The following is a 19,950-nucleotide window of genomic DNA, read 5'->3' on the forward strand; positions in this document are numbered from 1 at the left end:
AGATCGCTATCACGCAACAACAATAGTTATTGATACCTCTACCAGTTATTATCAATGATTAACTCTCTCTAGACCACTTACGAAACCACAGTAACCTTTGTGCGTTTATATAACTACAACTACTAAAATACAAGTACATGTATAGATGATGTTTCTGTTAGAAGTAGATCTTACAACCACGGTACGGATGCAGTTACAGAAGCGAGACGGGGCACTTCAACGTGTAGAATGCCGTCTCTCTTCCACATTTGTAATATCTCCAAAGAGGTCCTCTATTCGCGCTCTGCGGTCAACCATGTAGGTACCTGCGTACCTCGCGTCACACGGTGGGCTGAAATCAGCAAGTTGGGACTTAAGGATTCAAATGAGCATTTTTGAGTTTTGTGTACTAATACAAATATTTTTTGTTCTTTGTAATTTTTTTTTATACCTAGTACTTTTCGAGTTATGGACTCCTAAACTTTGTATGAAATATTTATCGGTTTTTGGTTTAATCTGACACGTCTTATTGTTGTATAACAGAAATATGTACTTATAGCAAAAAAATAAATTATTGGTAAGCATTCTACACCACCCTTATGACGTCATTTGTTTTAAACAATAGCGCGGTGTAGGTACCCTCTTAGCGCGTCATCCAATGAGCGCAGCGATAAACAATGACACGGTTACATTTGAAAAACAATTACCCTCAGTACGTTGTTACACATCGTAATAAACGCACTATCCTACCTCATATTTTTGAAATACTATTACTATTTATTACGTAAAAATGTTCGATTTGGTGTCAAATATTGATATTGTTGTGCTATTAAAGGAAAGTGGAAGTTTTAAAAATAATAATGTTTTATATAGTGCTATTAAATCTAGATTAGTTCCCAATGTGTTAAGTGATGAAAACGATAAAGCTTTAAAAGCGTTTTGTGCAAAATATTGCTATAATCTGCAAAGGAGATGGCAAAGTGCTCATAGCAAAGAGGTATTGTTTCGTAAAAATAATAACGAATGGTTATCGTCGGAAATAATTTGGCCTGATTTCATTGCAAGTGCATTTGAAAGATACCAAGACTCTGTTCCTAGTACATCACGTGTACATGAATCTCCAGCAAAAGTGTCTACTGCCACGTCAACGAATGTAAGTCCAAGAAAACCATTTTGTGAATTAGGACGTAAGCAAAAAAAGAGACGTACGGAACATATTCATACAACTATGACTACAAAGGAAATATCTCATGCATGTATTATAAAATTACGAGAGGATGGTAATCAAGGAATAGCTGAAATCCTCGAACACCTACTTAAAAATCCACAGGATGTACATAAAGTAAAAGATAGACTTTTAGAAAAAAATGAAAAACCTAAATTTACTCCAGATGAAGCTTTGGGACTTGTTTTGTCCCTTAAATTAACAAAGTGGCAATATAATACTTTAAGAATAAGTATCAAAGAGAAAAATGTCGACATGTTCCCTTCCTACTACAAGGTGCAAAATGCAAAACAAGACTGTTACCTCCTGGGGACACCTGGGGACACCACTGATAAAAAAAAACGCGCTTAGTTCTCTACCTCAAGGGTAGTGCGGAAAAGAGAATGAAAATCAATTTACTCCAAAATCGAAGAAAATCGAAGCAAGTGATATATTGGAAAATTTGCCTAAAAAATAGCACAGTCGAATACCAAAAGCCGTTTCTTGAGAACTTTTGAGAATCAAAAGTTATTCACATAAAATACAATTTCTTCATACAAAAATAAATTCAAATCGTTATAACTTTAAAAATATTAGGTATAAATAAAAATCGAAAAGAGGAAAAATGTCTTGTATTTAGTGGTAGATTGCAAATCCGTTATTATTTTCTGATAAATTGCTCATCAATTTTCGTGAGTCCCTAAGTCTATGGAAGCTTGATTTCAGCCCATCGTGCGTCATGCCGATGGGATACTTTCGCAAGTTTCGCAACACCTAGATACCGTAACGCACGATCGTCACGATTTGTACCATTTTTAATGGTTCTGTTGTTTTCAATATAATTTTCGCAAGTACTGTTTAACAAAATATACAATGTTGCAATTTAAACGTTTAATAACTAGATTGCATGAACGATTTGAGATGAGATTTCGTATTTTTGTAAGGTGCGAAAGATTGGTAATTGTAATTGGTTTAAAAATTAGCTAAAATGTCCGATATTATTTGTTGAATATCGATAAGGCAAATAGCAGTTTAAAATTATAAGATGATGTCAAAATACTTATTTTTTTCATAACGTGCTGTATTCGTGGACCTTATGAAAGACCTTGTACATTTCTACAAATAGCGTTTATTAAGCGATTTTGAAAATTATACTTTACAAATAAAACGCCAACACTCTCCTTAAACGGTTCGTTTCTTTGTGTCGAGTTTGTAATCAATATTTATAGTGCATCGATTCAAAAGGCGAGTAAAGCCAATGACTAATATTGTAATGTCTGTGGTCATCGCTGGACTTCGCGAGAACATAACATTAAACCTCTTAAAGCAATATTATTGTATTTGTGGAAGGGAGATGACGCTCTATGAAGGGTAATGCGCTGTCACGCTCCCACACAAATATAAAAGTATTACTTCAATTGGTAGCTTTCAACAACCTCACATAATAATATAGTTATATATTATTTGATTGTATGGTTGCATGTAGTTTGCGTGTTTATTGATCATTATTCTTTATGTTCAAACTGTGATGTCAGATCTCCGAGTTGATTTAGAATAGAAATTGGACACCGCTAATTATTTTTGCTGTTACGTAGCGCTAATTAACTCAATTTCTTAGATTTTTTTTTACCGTTAGACGCTAAAATATGAGACCGCTTTAATTTATTCACTTTTATTTTATTAATTATTTATTCCCCAAGTTAGAATTACCTGCGTTAGATATGTGACATTTGACATCTATGTTCCCAATCAGAAAAGAAACAAAACGCGATGATCTCTGACCTAACCTACATTGTTTTCATCTACATATTTTATGCAGAGACACAGATTAGACAACACCATACAGATTTTAACCATGCTACCCCGATACCTACAAGCGTACGAGAGTCTAGACTCTATGGGAGTCGGGCTACAGAACCACTGTGTACAGACCATACAGCATGTATGTGACACATGATAGCAATAAATTCTACCTTACTTAGGTGGACTACGTTGCAAGTATAATCGTGGATGTTTAATGTGACCATTGTTCGTTAAATACAAGCCTTTGTCCACTTCGGTTTACTCGAAGATGAAGGTTATCGGTTTGTAAACATTGTACAACTAAGACTTAGTGTAACATCAAATAACTCAATACTGTATCTGTAGGTATGTTTGTACGTTAAATTGGGAGTCAATTGATGCAGTTCAGATCTGCGTTTAGGTCGTGGGATCGCTTTCAGTTGGGACAATGACCTACAGATTCGTAGAGAGTTCAGCGTTTGTATCTGATTTTGTTACACAGGCCATTTGAAACGAAATCGATGAAACTAAAAATAAAAAGGAGTTGTCATTAGGTACAAACCGGGAATTTTAATTTAGGAACAAATTACTAGCCTTTTGGCTATTCGCAAAAAAATGTACCTTGAAGAATTAACTTTTCTTTTTGAGTAGGTATCTCATACATACATGTTTTAACTCCAAAAGCATTTTGACATAAACCGAATTGTAATATTACAAGGAGAATGGTATCCAATAGAATAATCCTTATTATTATTAATTAATATTGATGTTGGATAGAGGATGAGCATAGAGCGCCGCGATTTGATCATTTTACCGTTATCGAGAGCTTAATGCTAGCTGTTTATGATCGTAAATGTTAACCTACAGATAGACGGATATGATTATTATATAGGTTTTAATCACATCTTCATGCCATTTCAAGTACCTACTTAACCTCACCTGTGTACCCAAGTGATGTGAATTAAATAGAATTAAAATTAAGGTACTAGGTAAATTAGAAACTAAAAATCAACTCAAGAATTCTACTTAGGAAGGCCTACCTAATCTTTGTTCATAGAATTTTGTTTGCTAAAATAATCTATCTACCTGTTGACAGCCAACCCAACCTTAACGCTGCCCAAAAAGGATTAAAAAGTAAAAATCCGACACGATAAGATTCTGAGAAACATGCCCATGTGAAGTATGTATGGTTTCTACAAATTTAGAGGCTATTCAATGGCACTTAGTACCAAAACATTCCAGAAATATGCACCACGAAGGAACGTCAATTGAATCTCGAAATGGCAAGGTAGAGACACTTTACTACTCTTTGTATTTACGGAATATGTGTCTTCATTTCTCATGGTTGGTCTGAAAAGACAACAAGGTAGGTATGTACGTGAGTAAGCAAATACCTAGAATAGATAGGTATTTGTCAACCTGAATCACCAATAATACAAAGATACTTGATTAGAAAAATACTTGCGTCTGAGATCCTAAATGACGGCAAAATAATACAAATAAGTTTGATAGGTATAGAAAATATAAATAAAACTTACCCCAACTTTCAGTCAGGTCGTCGGTCGCTGCAATCTTGATATTCAATACAAAATACAGGAATAGATCGTCTAAATAAAACAACAGAAAAGCTACTTTCAATACATCGAGGACTTAAAATCTGGTTTCGCGATACCGCTATGCACTTGAAGTTTACGAACGCATACCTCGGGTGTTTCAAAACCGCGCACACTCTACCGCACTGTAAATGTTTAAAAACTGTCTTGTTGCTCGTTGTGCTTAGAATACAATATAGTTCGTTTGACGGTGGCGTTCGTTCGATCGTTTTATCGTTGAACCGGTAGGACGGGGCGCGATACCTGCCGCAGCCCGTCGACTAATCGACTCCGACTATCTCAGGGCACGTGTTTACATGAGTTCCATTCAATGTGTGCGTGCGAGAAGGCTTTGCTGCGCGCGAGTGGATTGTGTTGCCAATAAAATAAAGTTACCGGTTTTTAGGGACACGAGAATCTTGCATTTTTTGATTTGACAATTTTATTAGATTTTTTCAATATAATTATTTTGACTAAAAATAAACATCTACGTTCATCATCAATTTTGTACAGCCTAAGCGGTAACATATTCTTTAACAATTTTGGAGTCTCCATAACTTGGGTAAAGTTGGTTTTATAACGTCGCGTCAATAAAATTACGGAGTCAGAAAGGAGCAGTTTGAAAATAAAATGCTCTTTTTTTTTGCTTTACCAATACATAAATGCACTAATGTCAAGACTACTTTGTTAAGGTGCTTGTTATGGATGAGATACATGATTAGAAGGTCAAAAAAAAATATAAACTATATTATTTCCTTATATTGCATATCTTTTACTTCAAAATCCCTTTGTTTTTATCAGGGAACTTAATTAGAAAAAAAAAAATCGAACTGACACTTATATACTCAGCAATGCTTCCAAGAGAACAAGTTGTGTTTACCACATTATCTTTGTATCTCATCCATGGTTTACCTTTGAAATATTTTAATTTTAAAGACCTGTAATGCAAACAGTATCAATTTAATTCCTGCTACGTTCACATTATAATTCGGCTAAAAAATATTATGTATTATAAAAAAATCATTTAAAACATTTTACCTTATTTATTAAAAAGAGTTAAAATACGGCACGGCGAGTCACTTATATAGGTTTACTGTTATGTTACTTTTTATAAGGTAATTATTAAGAAACGCAATCTATGGCTATACTTGGAAAAAGGATCGATTCCCCGATATATATATTTTTCTATATTCAGAGAAAGGAATAATAAAGCATTGGCAACACTGATAACTTAGACAAGTGGACATGTACGCGCGCACGATACGATTTTTTTGTTTGTACACAAAAGAGCTTTTTTAAAGCACTGTTGTGAGGTATCCTTCGGGTTTAGTTTTATTTTCGGTTATAAATAGCCTACATACAGGTTTGACTTCTTGCGAGCACAGAACTAATGGCAAAACATTCCAGTAAGTTTAATAATTATGTACCTTCCATTTTAAACAGCAAACGGGTTTGTCCGGTTTCATTTCTGATGTCCGGTCGTTGTTTGAATTGATTACTCAACTAAATATATAATGCAGAACAGTATATATTTCTCTCCAAAATGTGAAATTAGGTATACGAATGTGCGAGAGAAACAATGGTTTGCGCCTTATTCTATTTTTGAGCTGAATAACTGTTAACAGGGTAATATACTGATTTGGAGAAATGAAATAGACTATAGCTATATTTCCTATAATATATTATGTATAATAGTATAAATTAAACGTACTCAGATATCTGTTATCTAGAAAACCTAAAACTACTATCTAGATAACCTTAGAAAGCCATGTTAGCAGAATGGTGCTATTTCCATTTGCTATTTTATTTTAACAGGCATATTGCCAAATGCTAGTTCTAAGGGTAGCCCCATCAAAAAGTAAGTGATTCAAACATAAAACTTTTTCAATCATTGTTATTGTTATTTTTCAATCATTCTATTATCCAGTGCAAGAGTGAAAAAAAAACTTTTCAGAATTTAAATCAGATCACACCCATATGACCAAATGACCATGCAAAAATAAATTTCCGTGTAACATTATCAATCAATCAACAATTTATTTGTGATAAATATTGTAAAAGTAATACAATAATAAAATATAAGTTGTTATGGCACTCTTTTATAGACCAGGACATGTTTCACCTAAGTTACAGGTATGCAGTTAATGTAGAATAAATGAGATTAATGAACAAGAAGTGATACTCCCTTAAGTTGTCTTTTGCTCATTACGATGTTATTGGTTAAAAATGATAAGTAGGCTTTCTCTCTACAAAGTATCCTGTATTTACAATATCTGTAGAGTCCAAATCTAAATATCAAATATATATTTTTAGGGTTTGAATAAAAGTCATGTAATAATTTTTAGATTTATTTTATTTTCAATAACATAAAAATGTTATGTTTTTTCATTTTACACATTTTGAAATGAATTCAGTGGGTACCAACCTGATTGCTAAAATGTTCACATAGAGTTCAAAATATTAAATATGCTACAGTACAGTTTGGCTTTGCATTAACTTCAGAGTCATGGGTCGCATGTTACCTTATTTAGAATTCTTTTTCACTTATTTCCAAATGCTGCTTATATTTGTACGAGCACAAAATCTACTTCACAGCAGTTCATTATAATATTCAACAAAATATATAATATTGTAATCATTTACTTGCTTAGATGAATCATTCAATTCGATTTTTGTTTTTTTTTTATAACGTGATATGCTATAAATTTTTTGTGATATTTTCAAATTTTTATATAAAGAAATTAGTTACTTTAAATTACCTAAAATAGGTATGTGTAAAAAATTACTATTTGGTCATACAAAAATCAATATGATGATCCATCCAACAGCAATATTCACTACAATAAATAGATCTAGCTAACTGGAATTGAAGGTCCCTTAAAATTATGTAATTTATGCTAAAGCTGTGATCAACTAGACACACAAATGGTTTGTGCCGGGCGATGTTTCCACTCAGCCACAAACAAATAACATTAAAAACTTGACTATTATTCGAAAACGAACTTTTTGTTTGAATAATTGACCACGGCTTTGTATAATACTAATTTTATTGTTTTTCGTAATAGTTTGACTAACTCTAAAGAGGCGTCCATATTCATAGCATGAAGTAAAGATGCGCAAATCATCAATTTACATAGGATTGTGGAAGAACCAACAGTTTCATATACATCTCTAAGGGTATCTCATAAACTGTTTATTTAAGACTTGATTAACAGTAAGTTAATGTTTGAAAATTTTACAATACCTAAATGAATAATGGTGTCATGAGATAATGATAAATTTTTCGGGAACTTAATTCCATTTAGAAACGATTTTTGACAATTTGCGCTGACAATTACTCTAAATATATGTATGTATAAAACAATCTTGACAATAGTTTCTTTTAATTGCGCATTAAGTACTTAAAATATTTAAATGGAACCAAACATTTGAAAATACGTGAAATTAGATTTTGTCAATTCGATGCTCATCGCAATTTTTATTCCTATATTTATATATGTATAAATACTTTAAAATAATGTTTTTATCTATGTTAAATAAACTTTACTTTATAAGCACTTCATTATTATTGCTTGTTGTGTATCTGAGGTGGGCATAACGAAACAAAAATAAGATGAGCATAGATGTAACATATTTTACTATAATGTTATTTGCGGTTTGCACTTGTAAATAGAGAAACGTTTGAGAGCACAAATACAGTACTATCAACATTAACTTAGATGATAATATGAAATCTATAATAAATATAAAATTGCAAGCAAGATACTCTTGTGCTAGTGTGACATAATATTACATGGTCAAGGAATCAAATTATAAATATTCTTACTTATTCAAACTCAAGTTAAGGAACATCTGTACAAAATAATTGCAATATCAAGGGACTAGTTCAATATTACTAATAAAGGTCATTAATGCTTATAGAAGAACTGAAAACATTAATGATAGTGCAAATACTGATAAGAGAGGGAATTGAAAGTATAGTAACAAGGAAGAGACTCAACATTTAGCTTAAGTGTTGGTAGCTTACTGTACTGGGCTCCAAACGCACGGACTTGTATAATAGGTATGGTAATTTTGTATTTACATGTAAAACCATGTGTAGATTTTTCTTTAATTTAGTAATACTATACTAAACTGGCCGTCATATAAGTATCTGCCATGTTCTTCTCCTATATATAACTAGGTAATATAATATTCTTATCTAAATTCATATTTACAAATAATACAGTTCATTACTATATAGAAATTAAAATATATTTCTATCATTCTTCGATTCACATAACGCAAAATAATTTAACAGAGTTCATTTTTGCACTCACATTTACAATATACTTTGTAACTAATTTGTTACCATTTATTTGTTGATTTAAAACAACTCATTTAGAATATATCACCCAAAAGCGAGTAGCGTTATACTCACGAATCCTATCATATCTTACCATTTAAAAATGCAGAATATGCGAAAACTTGAAGGAATATGTTTACAGTAAATGGCAATTGAACATTATAGTTCGCTCGCATCCAATAGGAACTATAAGATTCACAATGCCCCCGGACGGGCCGGACGCGCTCGCGCTTAGCCTATACGTACAAGGAGCCGCCCAGCCCCGCCCACAGTACACAAAACAACTAGCACAAATAAAATAACTCCTCTTTATTATTTACACCCGGTCAACTATTCACAAATTATGGACACAAATCAAAAAACTCTAATCGATTACAGTTATTCGAATAAGAAGTTGAATTATTGATGAAAATTTGTGTTACAGTTTATGCTAGAGTTTAGAATATTTAAAGGAGCTCAGTAGCGCCACCGTATGTGCGGCGGTGCGAGGAACTATACATGCACAACACCGCAGTGTCTATGGCCGTTCGCCTCCAATACTTTACTTATATACCTAATAAATGTTCTCCAACACCATTGTTTCAACAATCGATGTCTCGGCTCACCGCTGTGTTCGGCACGGCAGGTCTGTTCGAACTTCTACGAGACGATAACACCTTTACAAGGTGACAGAGATTCTGGTAGTATCTACTGTTCGAAAGCTCTGTGATATTGAACACAGCGACGAGTGGAGAAGGAACTAAAATCTAATATCACAATATCGGGCTCCTGGCTTGAATGCGAGTTGAACAAGCGCCTAGTTTGACTCAGACGAACAAATTCCGGAACTTGTGTAACAAGCAAGTTACGTAGACGGAGTAAGATATTATCGGAGAGATTTTAATTTCGTAAGACGAATGACAAATTAAACTATGGTGGAAGATAATCGAAAAGTAACGTTTCGATGTAAATTTTTCTAATTCCAGTAGTTTGTAATTTTGTTGTAATTGACAATTCTATATGTAAACCCGTCTACGTACGTCTCGACAGGTTTCACTCGTCCTGGTAATCTGTCGCCGTTCACTCGAACAATGCCAAAAGGTCATCGGAGGAGGGTGCTCTGGGCGGGTGACTTCCCGCCGATGACGATGACGACGGTGGCGTTGCTAGCAGCTCTCCAAGCGCTGGCGCGTCTAAGTACGACAGTAACTCCATTGGATCCACACTCGTCTCCGGCAATAACTGGAAAATTGAAAACTACGTGATGCCAACTGTACGTATGGTATTTAAGCTAGATTATATTAATGCTTTATTGCTTTTAGTCTATGAATTGCTTTTAATACTCACGTTGAGATTATCAGTGCCTTCCCCATCTATAACCGCTGCGGGGTCAAAGTTTAGGTCAGCTGGGATGTCGACGTCGGTGAGCGAGTGGTGGTCGACTGACGGCGGTCCCGGCGTGTGCGATGAGCCCGGCGTGTGCGCGCCGCCGCCGCCCGGCGTGTGGGCCGAGCCCGGCGTGTGCGGCGTATGGGGTGTGTGTGGCATCTAAACAACACACACACGGTTAATACAAGCCCGAAAAATTGAAGGCTTAGAAAGTAAGTATATTATAGCTAGACATGTTTTAGTACCAAATCTCTCGACCTTTTTACATACCTGATCGTTTAGACTCTTCTCCATCGCGTTGAGTGGATCCAAAGAGTTGACGCTGTCGTTGAGATGCGACAGAGGTCCGTTCCCAGCGAACTCGTTGCTACCGGGTCCGTTGGTCATCCCGAAGTCGTAATTCTGATTGTTCGAACTTGAGTTTCTGTTTTGTCCGTTCTGGTTGTATGAGGAGATCATAGAGCCACTGGCGATTGTGTTCATATCAGGCGGGAGATAAGGAGAGAGGGCTTGATTCATGTCCCAGTTGTTCATTGTAGGCATGTTCATAGAGCCCGGCGATACTGCCTTGCTTCGTTTTCCTAAGCTTCCATCACTACTGTCTTCTTCTTGCTGCAATGACAAAAAAGCACTGTAAGCATCTTATACTGTTTTGTTTAATATGATTTAATCCTCGTACAGAACCACATAGTAACCCGTAGTAATTCTGTACTCGGCTAGGATAAATACTTACCTTAATGCCAGTATTATTGGTGATCTTAGTCGCCTTCCAGTTCGCGCCGCTGTCGATTGTGACTTCATCGACGTCAGAACTGTTCAACGTGTTGAGAATACCCCACATGTATTGGTCGACTTCTAGTCCTTCTAACTGCGCCGGTTTGCTGCGAAACAAATATTTCGTTAGTACACTGAAAATCGAACGTTTACGTAGGTGGTAAAGTTTTAATGAGTAATGTGCTACTTACTTGCAAACCGGACACCTCCATGACCCTCGTTCACAGTTCAGTTGTAAATAAGACTCGAGATCAAAGCATTGTATGTGTTTGCATTCATGCCCACGTGCCGGTAGCGTGATCTTTTTAAATGTTATTGGACACTTCAGCGATACTTTTAACGCTGTTTGTTCTATGCCGTCCCGGTCGTTAGCTGTGTTGGACCCATTGCTGCCATTCGTCGGCGTCTGGTTGAAGTTCATCTTTATCTTGGCGATGCAATGATCCGCAGTTAACAGGCGCTTCCTTAATAAACCTTGCAGCACACTTCGTACGCTCGGCCGGTGGACTAATTGTAATACGAACAGATGTGACTGCAAAAAATAAATATTGTTAGTGCTGTCTTGTTTCCCTAAACCTAGTATCATATCGTAATTATTAAAGTCATGTGAAACATAAGAATATAGAATTATACTTACACAACAGCAGGCGGATACAGTAATTTGTATCGTGTTTCTGCCGGGCTGGCACACTTCTTTCAGGTACAATGGTTTGTGTGATGTTTTGTTCTCTCCTCTATCTATAACTAATGGAGTGGCGTTGACCGACACTTGAACACTCGCCGGCCAGTTGGTGTTCATCTGCCTATCCTCGTGGTGGAAGCATTTTAATTGCAACTCAAGGTCCGATCTGTAAAGATAATAAGTTCATTACATTCCTGTTCGAACATTCACTCAGGTTTCAAATATTTTTTGTATTATACAAGTTTTAAATATTTACCTCCATATTAACGTTGAATGGACCGTGGGTTTTAATTGAAATACATGATTGCTAACTGCTAAATTATGTTCTAATCTAAATGGTGGTAGTATAATACCATCTCTTACGGGGAATGTTAACCGGAGCTCGTCATCTGAAAAATAAGTGGTAATTAGGATACTTGTTCTTATTTTAAGGGTGGCTATCAACATTAAGACTTATTGTTAATTTTCTTACTTTGCATGCCCATTTGTGGTTTTAGCTCATTGAAGTGCGGTTTTACATCGGCATTGGGACTGATGTACGGAGGCATACTGCTAGCAGGCGTAAGAGGTGGAGTAGGGTTGCCAGGAACAGGACTGTGCTGATAGCTCATGTTCGTTCGCATGGCCACTTCTTGTGCGAATTGCCCGCCGTATTGTCCACCGTACTGCGCGTTACTGCTCTGGTGTTGTGGGAACTGGTTCGGAACACCGCCGTTAAAGTATTGCCCTTGATTCGAGTATGGCGGCGTCGACTGCCTCATTGTTCCTCTCATAGCTGCCCCGAAGTTCCCGCTAGGTCCTAGCGGCTGCTGGGGTGGGTATTGCCCCTGAAAGCCCGGTCTGCCACCGTAGCCTGCTGGGTACTGATTTGGCCCAAATCCGGGTTGCGCATTTATGTACTGCGTTTTTCGCTGACCCATAAGCATAGTACCCGAAGGGTAGGGCGTATGTCGCCTTTGGTAACTCGGTCCCATTTTCGCCGAGCTGCCCATTTGTCCAGGCCCCATCTGTGAGGGCATCATATTGGCGTGCATGCCCATGTTTGCCATTTGCGCCATAGGGTTCATGCTATTCATGCCAGCGTTACCCATCTGGCTCATGCCGGTCATACCATTCATCCCACCGTTGCCTCCCATCCCCATCCCGGTCATACCCGGGTTATGGCTGCGCTGTTGACCGTAGCCGTTCATCGCGCCATATTGGGGATTGCCCATAGTCATGTTGTTTTGCATCTGTAAAGAGGAAAAGAAACTATCATAAAGCGACCGATTGCATACGTGACTGATTTCACGTTTGAATTATAAAAAGTCTTGTAAACCAGAAATGTAATGGTTATCTTAATGTAATAAAGTTATTTGAATTCATTACAAAAGTAATGAGGTATCTTATTGTTGACGTTAGTTGATGTTCTTTTTTTCTGCATTGAAAAGGATTAGTGGTGGTTTTATTACCTGCGAGAAAGGCTGCGAGTCCTGCATCGCGGCCGTGGTGGCCGCGGCGACCATTGCGGCGGTGGCGCCGAACTGCGCGTTCTCGCCGCCGCCGCTCATCGCGCCCGCACCGCCGGCGCACCCATAGCCGCTTCAAACAAATACCAACAATGTAAGTCAAACATCAACACACATTATCTTATCTCCTCATAAAATTTGCGAAATTAACCATACTAACAGATGTTTTGTCACCATGAAGGAATAAGCTATTTGAGATTCATCTCCCTTTTTCTATCAGTTCGTTTTTCAACATTTACTCATTATTTAAAAAGCACATAAATTGAGTGTAATAAAACAATGCAGTCAGCATTATTACTTTCAATTTATGTTATCAAGGAGATTTGCGCATCTTTTTCGATACTAATAACTTCTTATACAGTAGGTCGACTAGATAAACATGTACGTATTAAATGTGAAATCGGTCCAGTTAATATTATTTCACTCACGATACAAGCAGTTTCTATTGCAAGCGGCCTTGCAGAATCGAACATTCCACACGTTAACGCTTCGATTATTAATAAACTCCGACTCAATATTCAACCCAAATTCTATCGACGCAAGATCTTTTTTTAATATGCGCTGTGATTTTATTATTTTACTAACAATGAGAGAAAAAATCAATATGGACGTATAGTGACGCGTTGTAACCCCTGTGTTTCTCTCGGGATGTGTTTGATTTTTTGTACGGCGCCGGAGTGGGAGAACGATTCATGTGAACTGCTTTTGGGGCGAATTCCCGAGCCTTCCCGGAGCCCTTTCTAATAATTCCCATTCGACAAATGCACGACAAACACTCGCACGGGCTACCCATTGTTGCGAGCATCTGTAGTGGTGCAACAATATTGGCCCTTTGTGTTCGTGTATGAAATTATTTTAATGAATACACGTTTACATGTGTGTGTTTATGTACACTAACTGATTACGTGCGTTAAACTACTTCATTTAGTCGCGAATGACAACTTTGCTTCTTCGCGTTACTACGCTTTACTACTTTACGATTTCGCGTTCACGTATACGACGATGGATGCTTTTACATAATTAGGAAATGAATAACAGCGTTTTTTATTCAATCAAGATTTTTAGTTTGTGAGTTTTAATTAATATATCGCTTCTATCGTGTCATCAGTTAATGTCAGGTGTTAATAAATTAAAGCGCGGCGGCGGATTGTAGATACTTTAAGTATTCTCGTAAATAGCTTAACAGATACTTAGTGGAGTCGACAACCAATAAACACACGAGTCAACAACGCTCATCTCGACATCGTTTCTATTCATCGTCGCTGTAGATGATTTACAAGGGTCCTTCCTTAGGTAAACTTGGGCCGACCTACACTTCTTTTTATAGTTTTGTCTGGACCTTTTTTCTTTTGCCGATCGAAATGTGTAAGCGACAAAAAATATGTGTTCTGTATCCTGGTGCACTTTTTGTTAAAGTGGTACCACATCCGAATAATCACTTACGGTCTGCTCAAAATATTTGGGATATTGAAAGCGAGCGGTCGGCTCTGTATTCTTTTGGGATAATTCTTAGAACGCCTTAACAAAGACTTATCTTTTGGCAAATGCGCCTGCATAGACGTACCGTCTACTTACAGAATGGTACTGTACAGACTTGAGGGTTAGCTTTGTGCACGGAATAATATGACACGATCTATTCGTGGGCGCGTTACACCCGTTCTTCGACATACGAAACTTCTAAATAAATCAATATGAATGAGTAGGTAAGCCGCTATTTCGAGAAGCTGGAAGGTGTTTGGCATAGTATTGAGAGATGTGCGAGTAACGCGTAGGTATTTTGATACATAGGCTGCAGTTAATTTTAGATTAGTGCGCAGACGTGTCGGATTCCTGGTTAATTGGCAGTCGAGATAATCGTGTATTGAATTCGACTGTTTGAGAATTGTACGTCCACTTTCTTATTTATAGCTTATTATAAAAGACTGTTGACGTTTCTATTGTTAAAATGTACGGTACTTGTTTGAAATTCCATAAATAATTAGTTAAGCGTGTATAACTGGATGTTTAATTTTATTTGAAGTGAAGTGTTAAATAAGGCATTAATTGTGAGTCTCGTATAGATTACTATCGCGGTAGCGTGAAGTCGCGGCGTGTTTCACCCCTGTATTTCGACGACAGTTGGTCACCCCCATTTAAATACCACTTCACATTGTGGCTTGTGCGCACACTGACATCATATAAAAGCGCTAACGTTAAAATTATTCGATCGATTTTTGTGTGAGGCCTCACACTTTTTGTTTTTGTAATACTACTTTTCTATGATCGAAATAAACTTTGATGTAATTAATAATATAATAATATCCTGGGACAACTCACACACGGTTATCTGATCCCAAGCTAAGCAGAGCTTGTGTTATGGTAACCAGACAACTGATAAACTTACTTATATATTTATAAATACATACATATTATAGATAAATTACACCCAGACACCCGAACAAATGATCATGCTCATCACACAACAGTTGTCCTGGGCGGGAATCGAACCCACTACCTCCGGTATAGCAGTCAGGGTCGCTAACCACTAGACCAATAGGCCCGTTTGACTCTATTATGTAATGATTATATCAATTGAATATAAATAGTCACATTTCAATTTAATATAAAAAAATAGTGTATCGATACAGTTAGTTTATGATTTTTGTTCCACTGTCCGTGATAAGGCAAAGCAATAAGTTTAATTACGTTCGCTATATCCATCTCGTTCTCATCAATTGACGCGGGGTCCGGAGAATGAATCATGCTTCAAGGAGCGGATTCCGGGGGTTTACAAATGGAGCCGAGCGTTCCGGGGTAAATACGGTACAATGAGCGGGGAAGGGTCGGTTACGTCGCCTGGGGTAAGTGGGGCCGGTCACGTCAATATGGGGCTTTATTACGGCGACGCTCCCGATAATAATTTGTTTGGATGCGATGATATTGAACCGAAAGAAATCATTGATTAACAACACGCATTAACACGTGACAAGTCAATCGATATTACTAAAGCGGAATAAACTTAGAAAATGCACGTTACGTTATTATAAAAACATTTGAGGTATCCTACATTCGGGCATGTCGCACGTGGTGTAATGTATGTTGTGTCAGTGCATCCGCCCCCTGTCGTCCCACTCGCTTCGAACTGACGTTTTTTCCCACGATAACTTACAAACGGTCACAAATCTCTTATTTCTTAAATATGGCAATCAACGATGTCTGTGTACTTCTAGTTTACTATTAAAATTAACACTTTATTGTTTGATATTCAAAGTTATAAATTAAAATATATTTTCTACTGCTACCCTTGAAGTTAAGTAGACTTCCTGTGTTATATTCACACAATCTCGTTACCGGTCCCCATTTTATTATTATTTACTTATTGGTTTTGTATAGAGGCAGGCTGCCATCAACAATATGTCGTTTGTAAAGGTGACTACTAAACAAAGCCGTTGAGCGCTTCGACTTAGCACCTGCCCAGAATTTTTTTATTTCATTGTAATATAACTCGTTATAATAAGTCATTAAGAAATGTTATTGGAACAGTATTTCATTAAAATAAATTCAAAGAAGTGATAGTTGAAATAATCACGAGAGAAAGTTACGTTCCTAACGTAAAACATGGATACTATTAAAATGAATCTTAACTGTTCGATGCTCTCGGTTGTGTTGCTAGTTTAAATGTTTTGTTTATTTGTGTTTATTGTAAGCGCTAAAGTGCAGTCACCGCGTGCATTCCCATTATGTGCTTGTGTGAGTGAGTTTCATAAACGTGTGCGTGGCTCTGCGCCTGTGTGAGTGCAATGAGGTGCGGCTGTGTGAGTGCAGGGTGCCCTAAAGCGTTTGTGCGTGTGAATGGAGGAGCACATTTCATTTATAATTGCGGCGATGCGCGGTCGACAATGTCACACTTGTGTGTACTTTTTAAAGTTATGATTATAGGAGAATACATTTCTTGTAATTGTTAATTTTGTTCGTTTGTTTAAGATACAATATGGATACATTATCTAATTTGTAAAATACGAATAAAAATATATATTTTTAATTGTACAGTAATTTTCACACATGAATCGTAAGGTAGTTTAAGATATTTACGTAGATGGTGTATTTTTGATTTTATTGCTTGTTAACTACGATAAGGTGGCACAGGTAAGCCGAGTCACGTTTCAGCGTTTTGTTGAAATGTAAACAAACTTGTTCCGGATAAGATAAAAACAGTAAAGGCAGCCAAGTAGGTACCTAATACAAGTCAAGTACGTAAAGTTTTGGTAACTGATAACGAAAAAAAGCCTACTCATTATTTATCGCTTGAAAATGAGACGCTGAATGAAAATATTGGCACTGTTTAATTTAGCAACGAAAAAGTAATAAGTGGCTATGGCATTAGTGCTGCACATTCCATACTAGAAATCCAATTATGAGAGTAACAAACATTGTTTCGCCTGCTTACGATTAAATGCCTTTATTATGACGCTGTACTCCTACCTGACTAGCGCGAAATTCAGTTGGTATTTTTTGTGAGAGTTTTAAAGTAATATATTTTGAGACTCACCTAGGGGCGTTGACTCTGTATCCAATGGTCCCTTGCAACGGGTTGTGTTTTCCACTATCGGGAGCTGGTGCTCCCCCGTAGGTGATGATTGAGCCCGCGTACCCGGCCGTACTATTGGAGTGCGCCGTCCTGCCGTTCCTAGGCACCCCCTGAAACACGATGCACCTGGTTTGTTGCGGTCCAAAAACATCGACGTCAGCTCGAAACTGACATTTTCTCCGTACTTCATTAACGCCACAAGAAATCCATCGTTTGAGATTTTTTTCTCCAATATTGTACTCGTGTCAGTCGCGAGCGTACAGTCGTATTTTCTGTTATCGCGTATCGCGCGTAAATTTCGCTCCAGCCGTTCGTCGAACGTCAACAATCGACAAAACGTTCATCGTTTACCTTTGTGAATTTTCATCGTCGTCATCTATTTGTGAATTGCTTCTTGTCTTTCAATTCTAATGAGGCGGTATTTATTTTTATTCTGTGTTCAATTTAATTGACACGATTTGCTGAACACCACAAAATTCACCTTTGTTACGAGCACATTTTTTTTTGCATTTTCTTAATTTTTCATCACATTATTCACTCTGCCAACGATGAACGCTTCGCGAATACATTTTGTCTTCGAATCAGCTGAGGCAAAATCCAGCGCGTACGTTTTTCGACAGGTGGTGTGTTCTGATTTTATATTTTCCACGAGTTTTACCATTTTTTTCTACTTGAACAATATTTTTTAAATAATTATCGACATCTCGAAAAAATATTATTTTTTCAAAACTCGTAGAAAGTAGTAAAATCAGCGTAAAACTTTAGAAAAACACTTGTAATTACTTGAATGCCACTTTCACGTAACACAAATCTTGAATTCACTTTAGAAATAATTATTCATAATCCAGTGTTGTCACTTAGAAGAAATCCTTTTTTGGCGATCCACTTCACAGTTTGTCCAAAAATCCAAATTGTCACTAAACACAACTCATTAAAATCCAGATCCAGGGAGTAATGAGATCAAAACTTGTCACTGTGTTCCAATATTCGATAGCCAATAAGTTATCGTTCACTCACGAGTTCGACTTTGAAGTCACCGAAACATCATAGACGTGTTGCACGAGTGTCGACACCGACGTAACTGGCTACGACGGCGAACGACCGCGCATTCGACCGTCAAAGGTAACACTGGATGATGGCGATGGCGAGCCGGCGACGGTGAGTGAGAGGTTGCGGCGCGGGGCGCTCCCACCCCGCGCGACGTTGCCAGCTCGCCGCGATAAGTGGCGCACCCCCGCGTCCCCCGCTCGTAAGTCGTCGTCTCGGCACTCTGCGATCGGCCGTGTTCGGGCGCCATCGTCACCGTATCGGCTCTCAGCCCCACCCCGCGCGCTCGACGTTTTCACGTAACGGTCCTCAATCGAGCGCGATACTGCCACTGCGATAGTTGCAATGTTCTCCCGTCATTGCGATTTCAATGATTAAAGTAGAGCGCTGTCGATACAACTCATAAATATTGCAATAAAAGGTCATTTTAGAAAATTACATTATTTTAATAATAATGACGATGAAATTAAATGAGCTCATCTAATTCTCAGGTAGATATTAAGTATGAGAGTTTTTGCGCAGCGACTCGACGCGGTGCGGCGGTCGACAAGCGTCTGCGTTGGGGCATAATAATTAGCAACGATAAACAATGGGCCTGGCGTCCTCTGGCCGCTACCTGCGCATGACGATAGAGGACGAGTGACTTGTCCTGAGATGTCCTTGCTGCGCTGCGCCGCCTTGTCGCTGCACGCATTTCGTACACATCTTTACAAACATTATTATACTAATCGTTGATTTATTTACCTTCGTTGTTAATGGTATTACATGTGATTGATTAATTATTTCTTTGATCATGCCGATTATTTTGTCACGTAAATTGATAACAGCAGCGTTCTAAGTATTCTATTTTTAATAAAGCATTAAATGTGTTTAAAATTCAGATGGTATGATCATTTATCAGAATTATTATTTTGGACAAAGTGGTCAGGGTTTTCAACGACTGTCCTTGAAACCATAATATGTCATTCGTATAAACACAGTGCTGCTGATATTTTTTGTCAAAAAAAAAACAAAGCAATGTGACGACAATTCATTATCATTTACATATAAGTTATAAAAATATATTGTATTCGTAAATGCTTATCTGTGAAGTAATATATTA

At 37.3% G+C, this 19,950-nt stretch overlaps 2 protein-coding genes and 1 long non-coding RNA gene across 4 annotated transcripts in view; 1 reads left to right on the forward strand and 2 right to left on the reverse strand.

Moving 5' to 3' along the window:
- The window catches only part of LOC113500641, an 85,965-nt gene extending 81,075 nt beyond the window's left edge, over positions 1 to 4,890 (reverse strand). Inside the window, exon 1 of the mRNA XM_026881500.1 lies at positions 4,504 to 4,890. The gene's annotated coding sequence lies outside the window, so the exon portion shown is untranslated. The remainder of the gene's footprint in view (positions 1 to 4,503) is intronic.
- Positions 4,891 to 6,892: 2,002 nt separating this feature from the next.
- LOC113500405 (zinc finger MIZ domain-containing protein 1) lies at positions 6,893 to 18,919 on the reverse strand. Of its 2 annotated transcripts, XM_026881153.1 has the most exons (11): positions 18,585 to 18,919; positions 17,763 to 17,911; positions 13,178 to 13,307; positions 12,199 to 12,958; positions 11,983 to 12,115; positions 11,682 to 11,892; positions 11,236 to 11,576; positions 11,004 to 11,151; positions 10,541 to 10,882; positions 10,229 to 10,429; positions 9,962 to 10,123 (listed from the first exon to the last, which is right to left on the reverse strand). In XM_026881153.1, exons 3-11 carry the CDS (start codon positions 13,274 to 13,276, stop codon positions 9,962 to 9,964), a joined length of 2,397 nt encoding a protein of 798 aa, XP_026736954.1. In that variant the 5' UTR covers positions 13,277 to 13,307; positions 17,763 to 17,911; positions 18,585 to 18,919. The 2 variants fall into 2 exon arrangements, with proteins under 2 accessions (XP_026736955.1, XP_026736954.1); XM_026881154.1 differs by lacking the exons at positions 17,763 to 17,911; positions 18,585 to 18,919 and having other exon boundaries at positions 6,893 to 10,123; positions 13,178 to 13,276.
- Positions 18,920 to 19,038: 119 nt separating this feature from the next.
- LOC113500406 lies at positions 19,039 to 19,720 on the forward strand. The gene is made up of 2 exons (XR_003401196.1): positions 19,039 to 19,269; positions 19,340 to 19,720. It is a non-coding gene; the product is annotated as an uncharacterized LOC113500406 (long non-coding RNA).
- The last annotated feature ends 230 nt before the right edge of the window (positions 19,721 to 19,950 follow it).

Source organism: Trichoplusia ni, chromosome 14 (genome assembly GCF_003590095.1).
Source record: "Trichoplusia ni isolate ovarian cell line Hi5 chromosome 14, tn1, whole genome shotgun sequence".
Classification (NCBI taxonomy): Eukaryota; Metazoa; Arthropoda; class Insecta; order Lepidoptera; family Noctuidae; genus Trichoplusia; species Trichoplusia ni.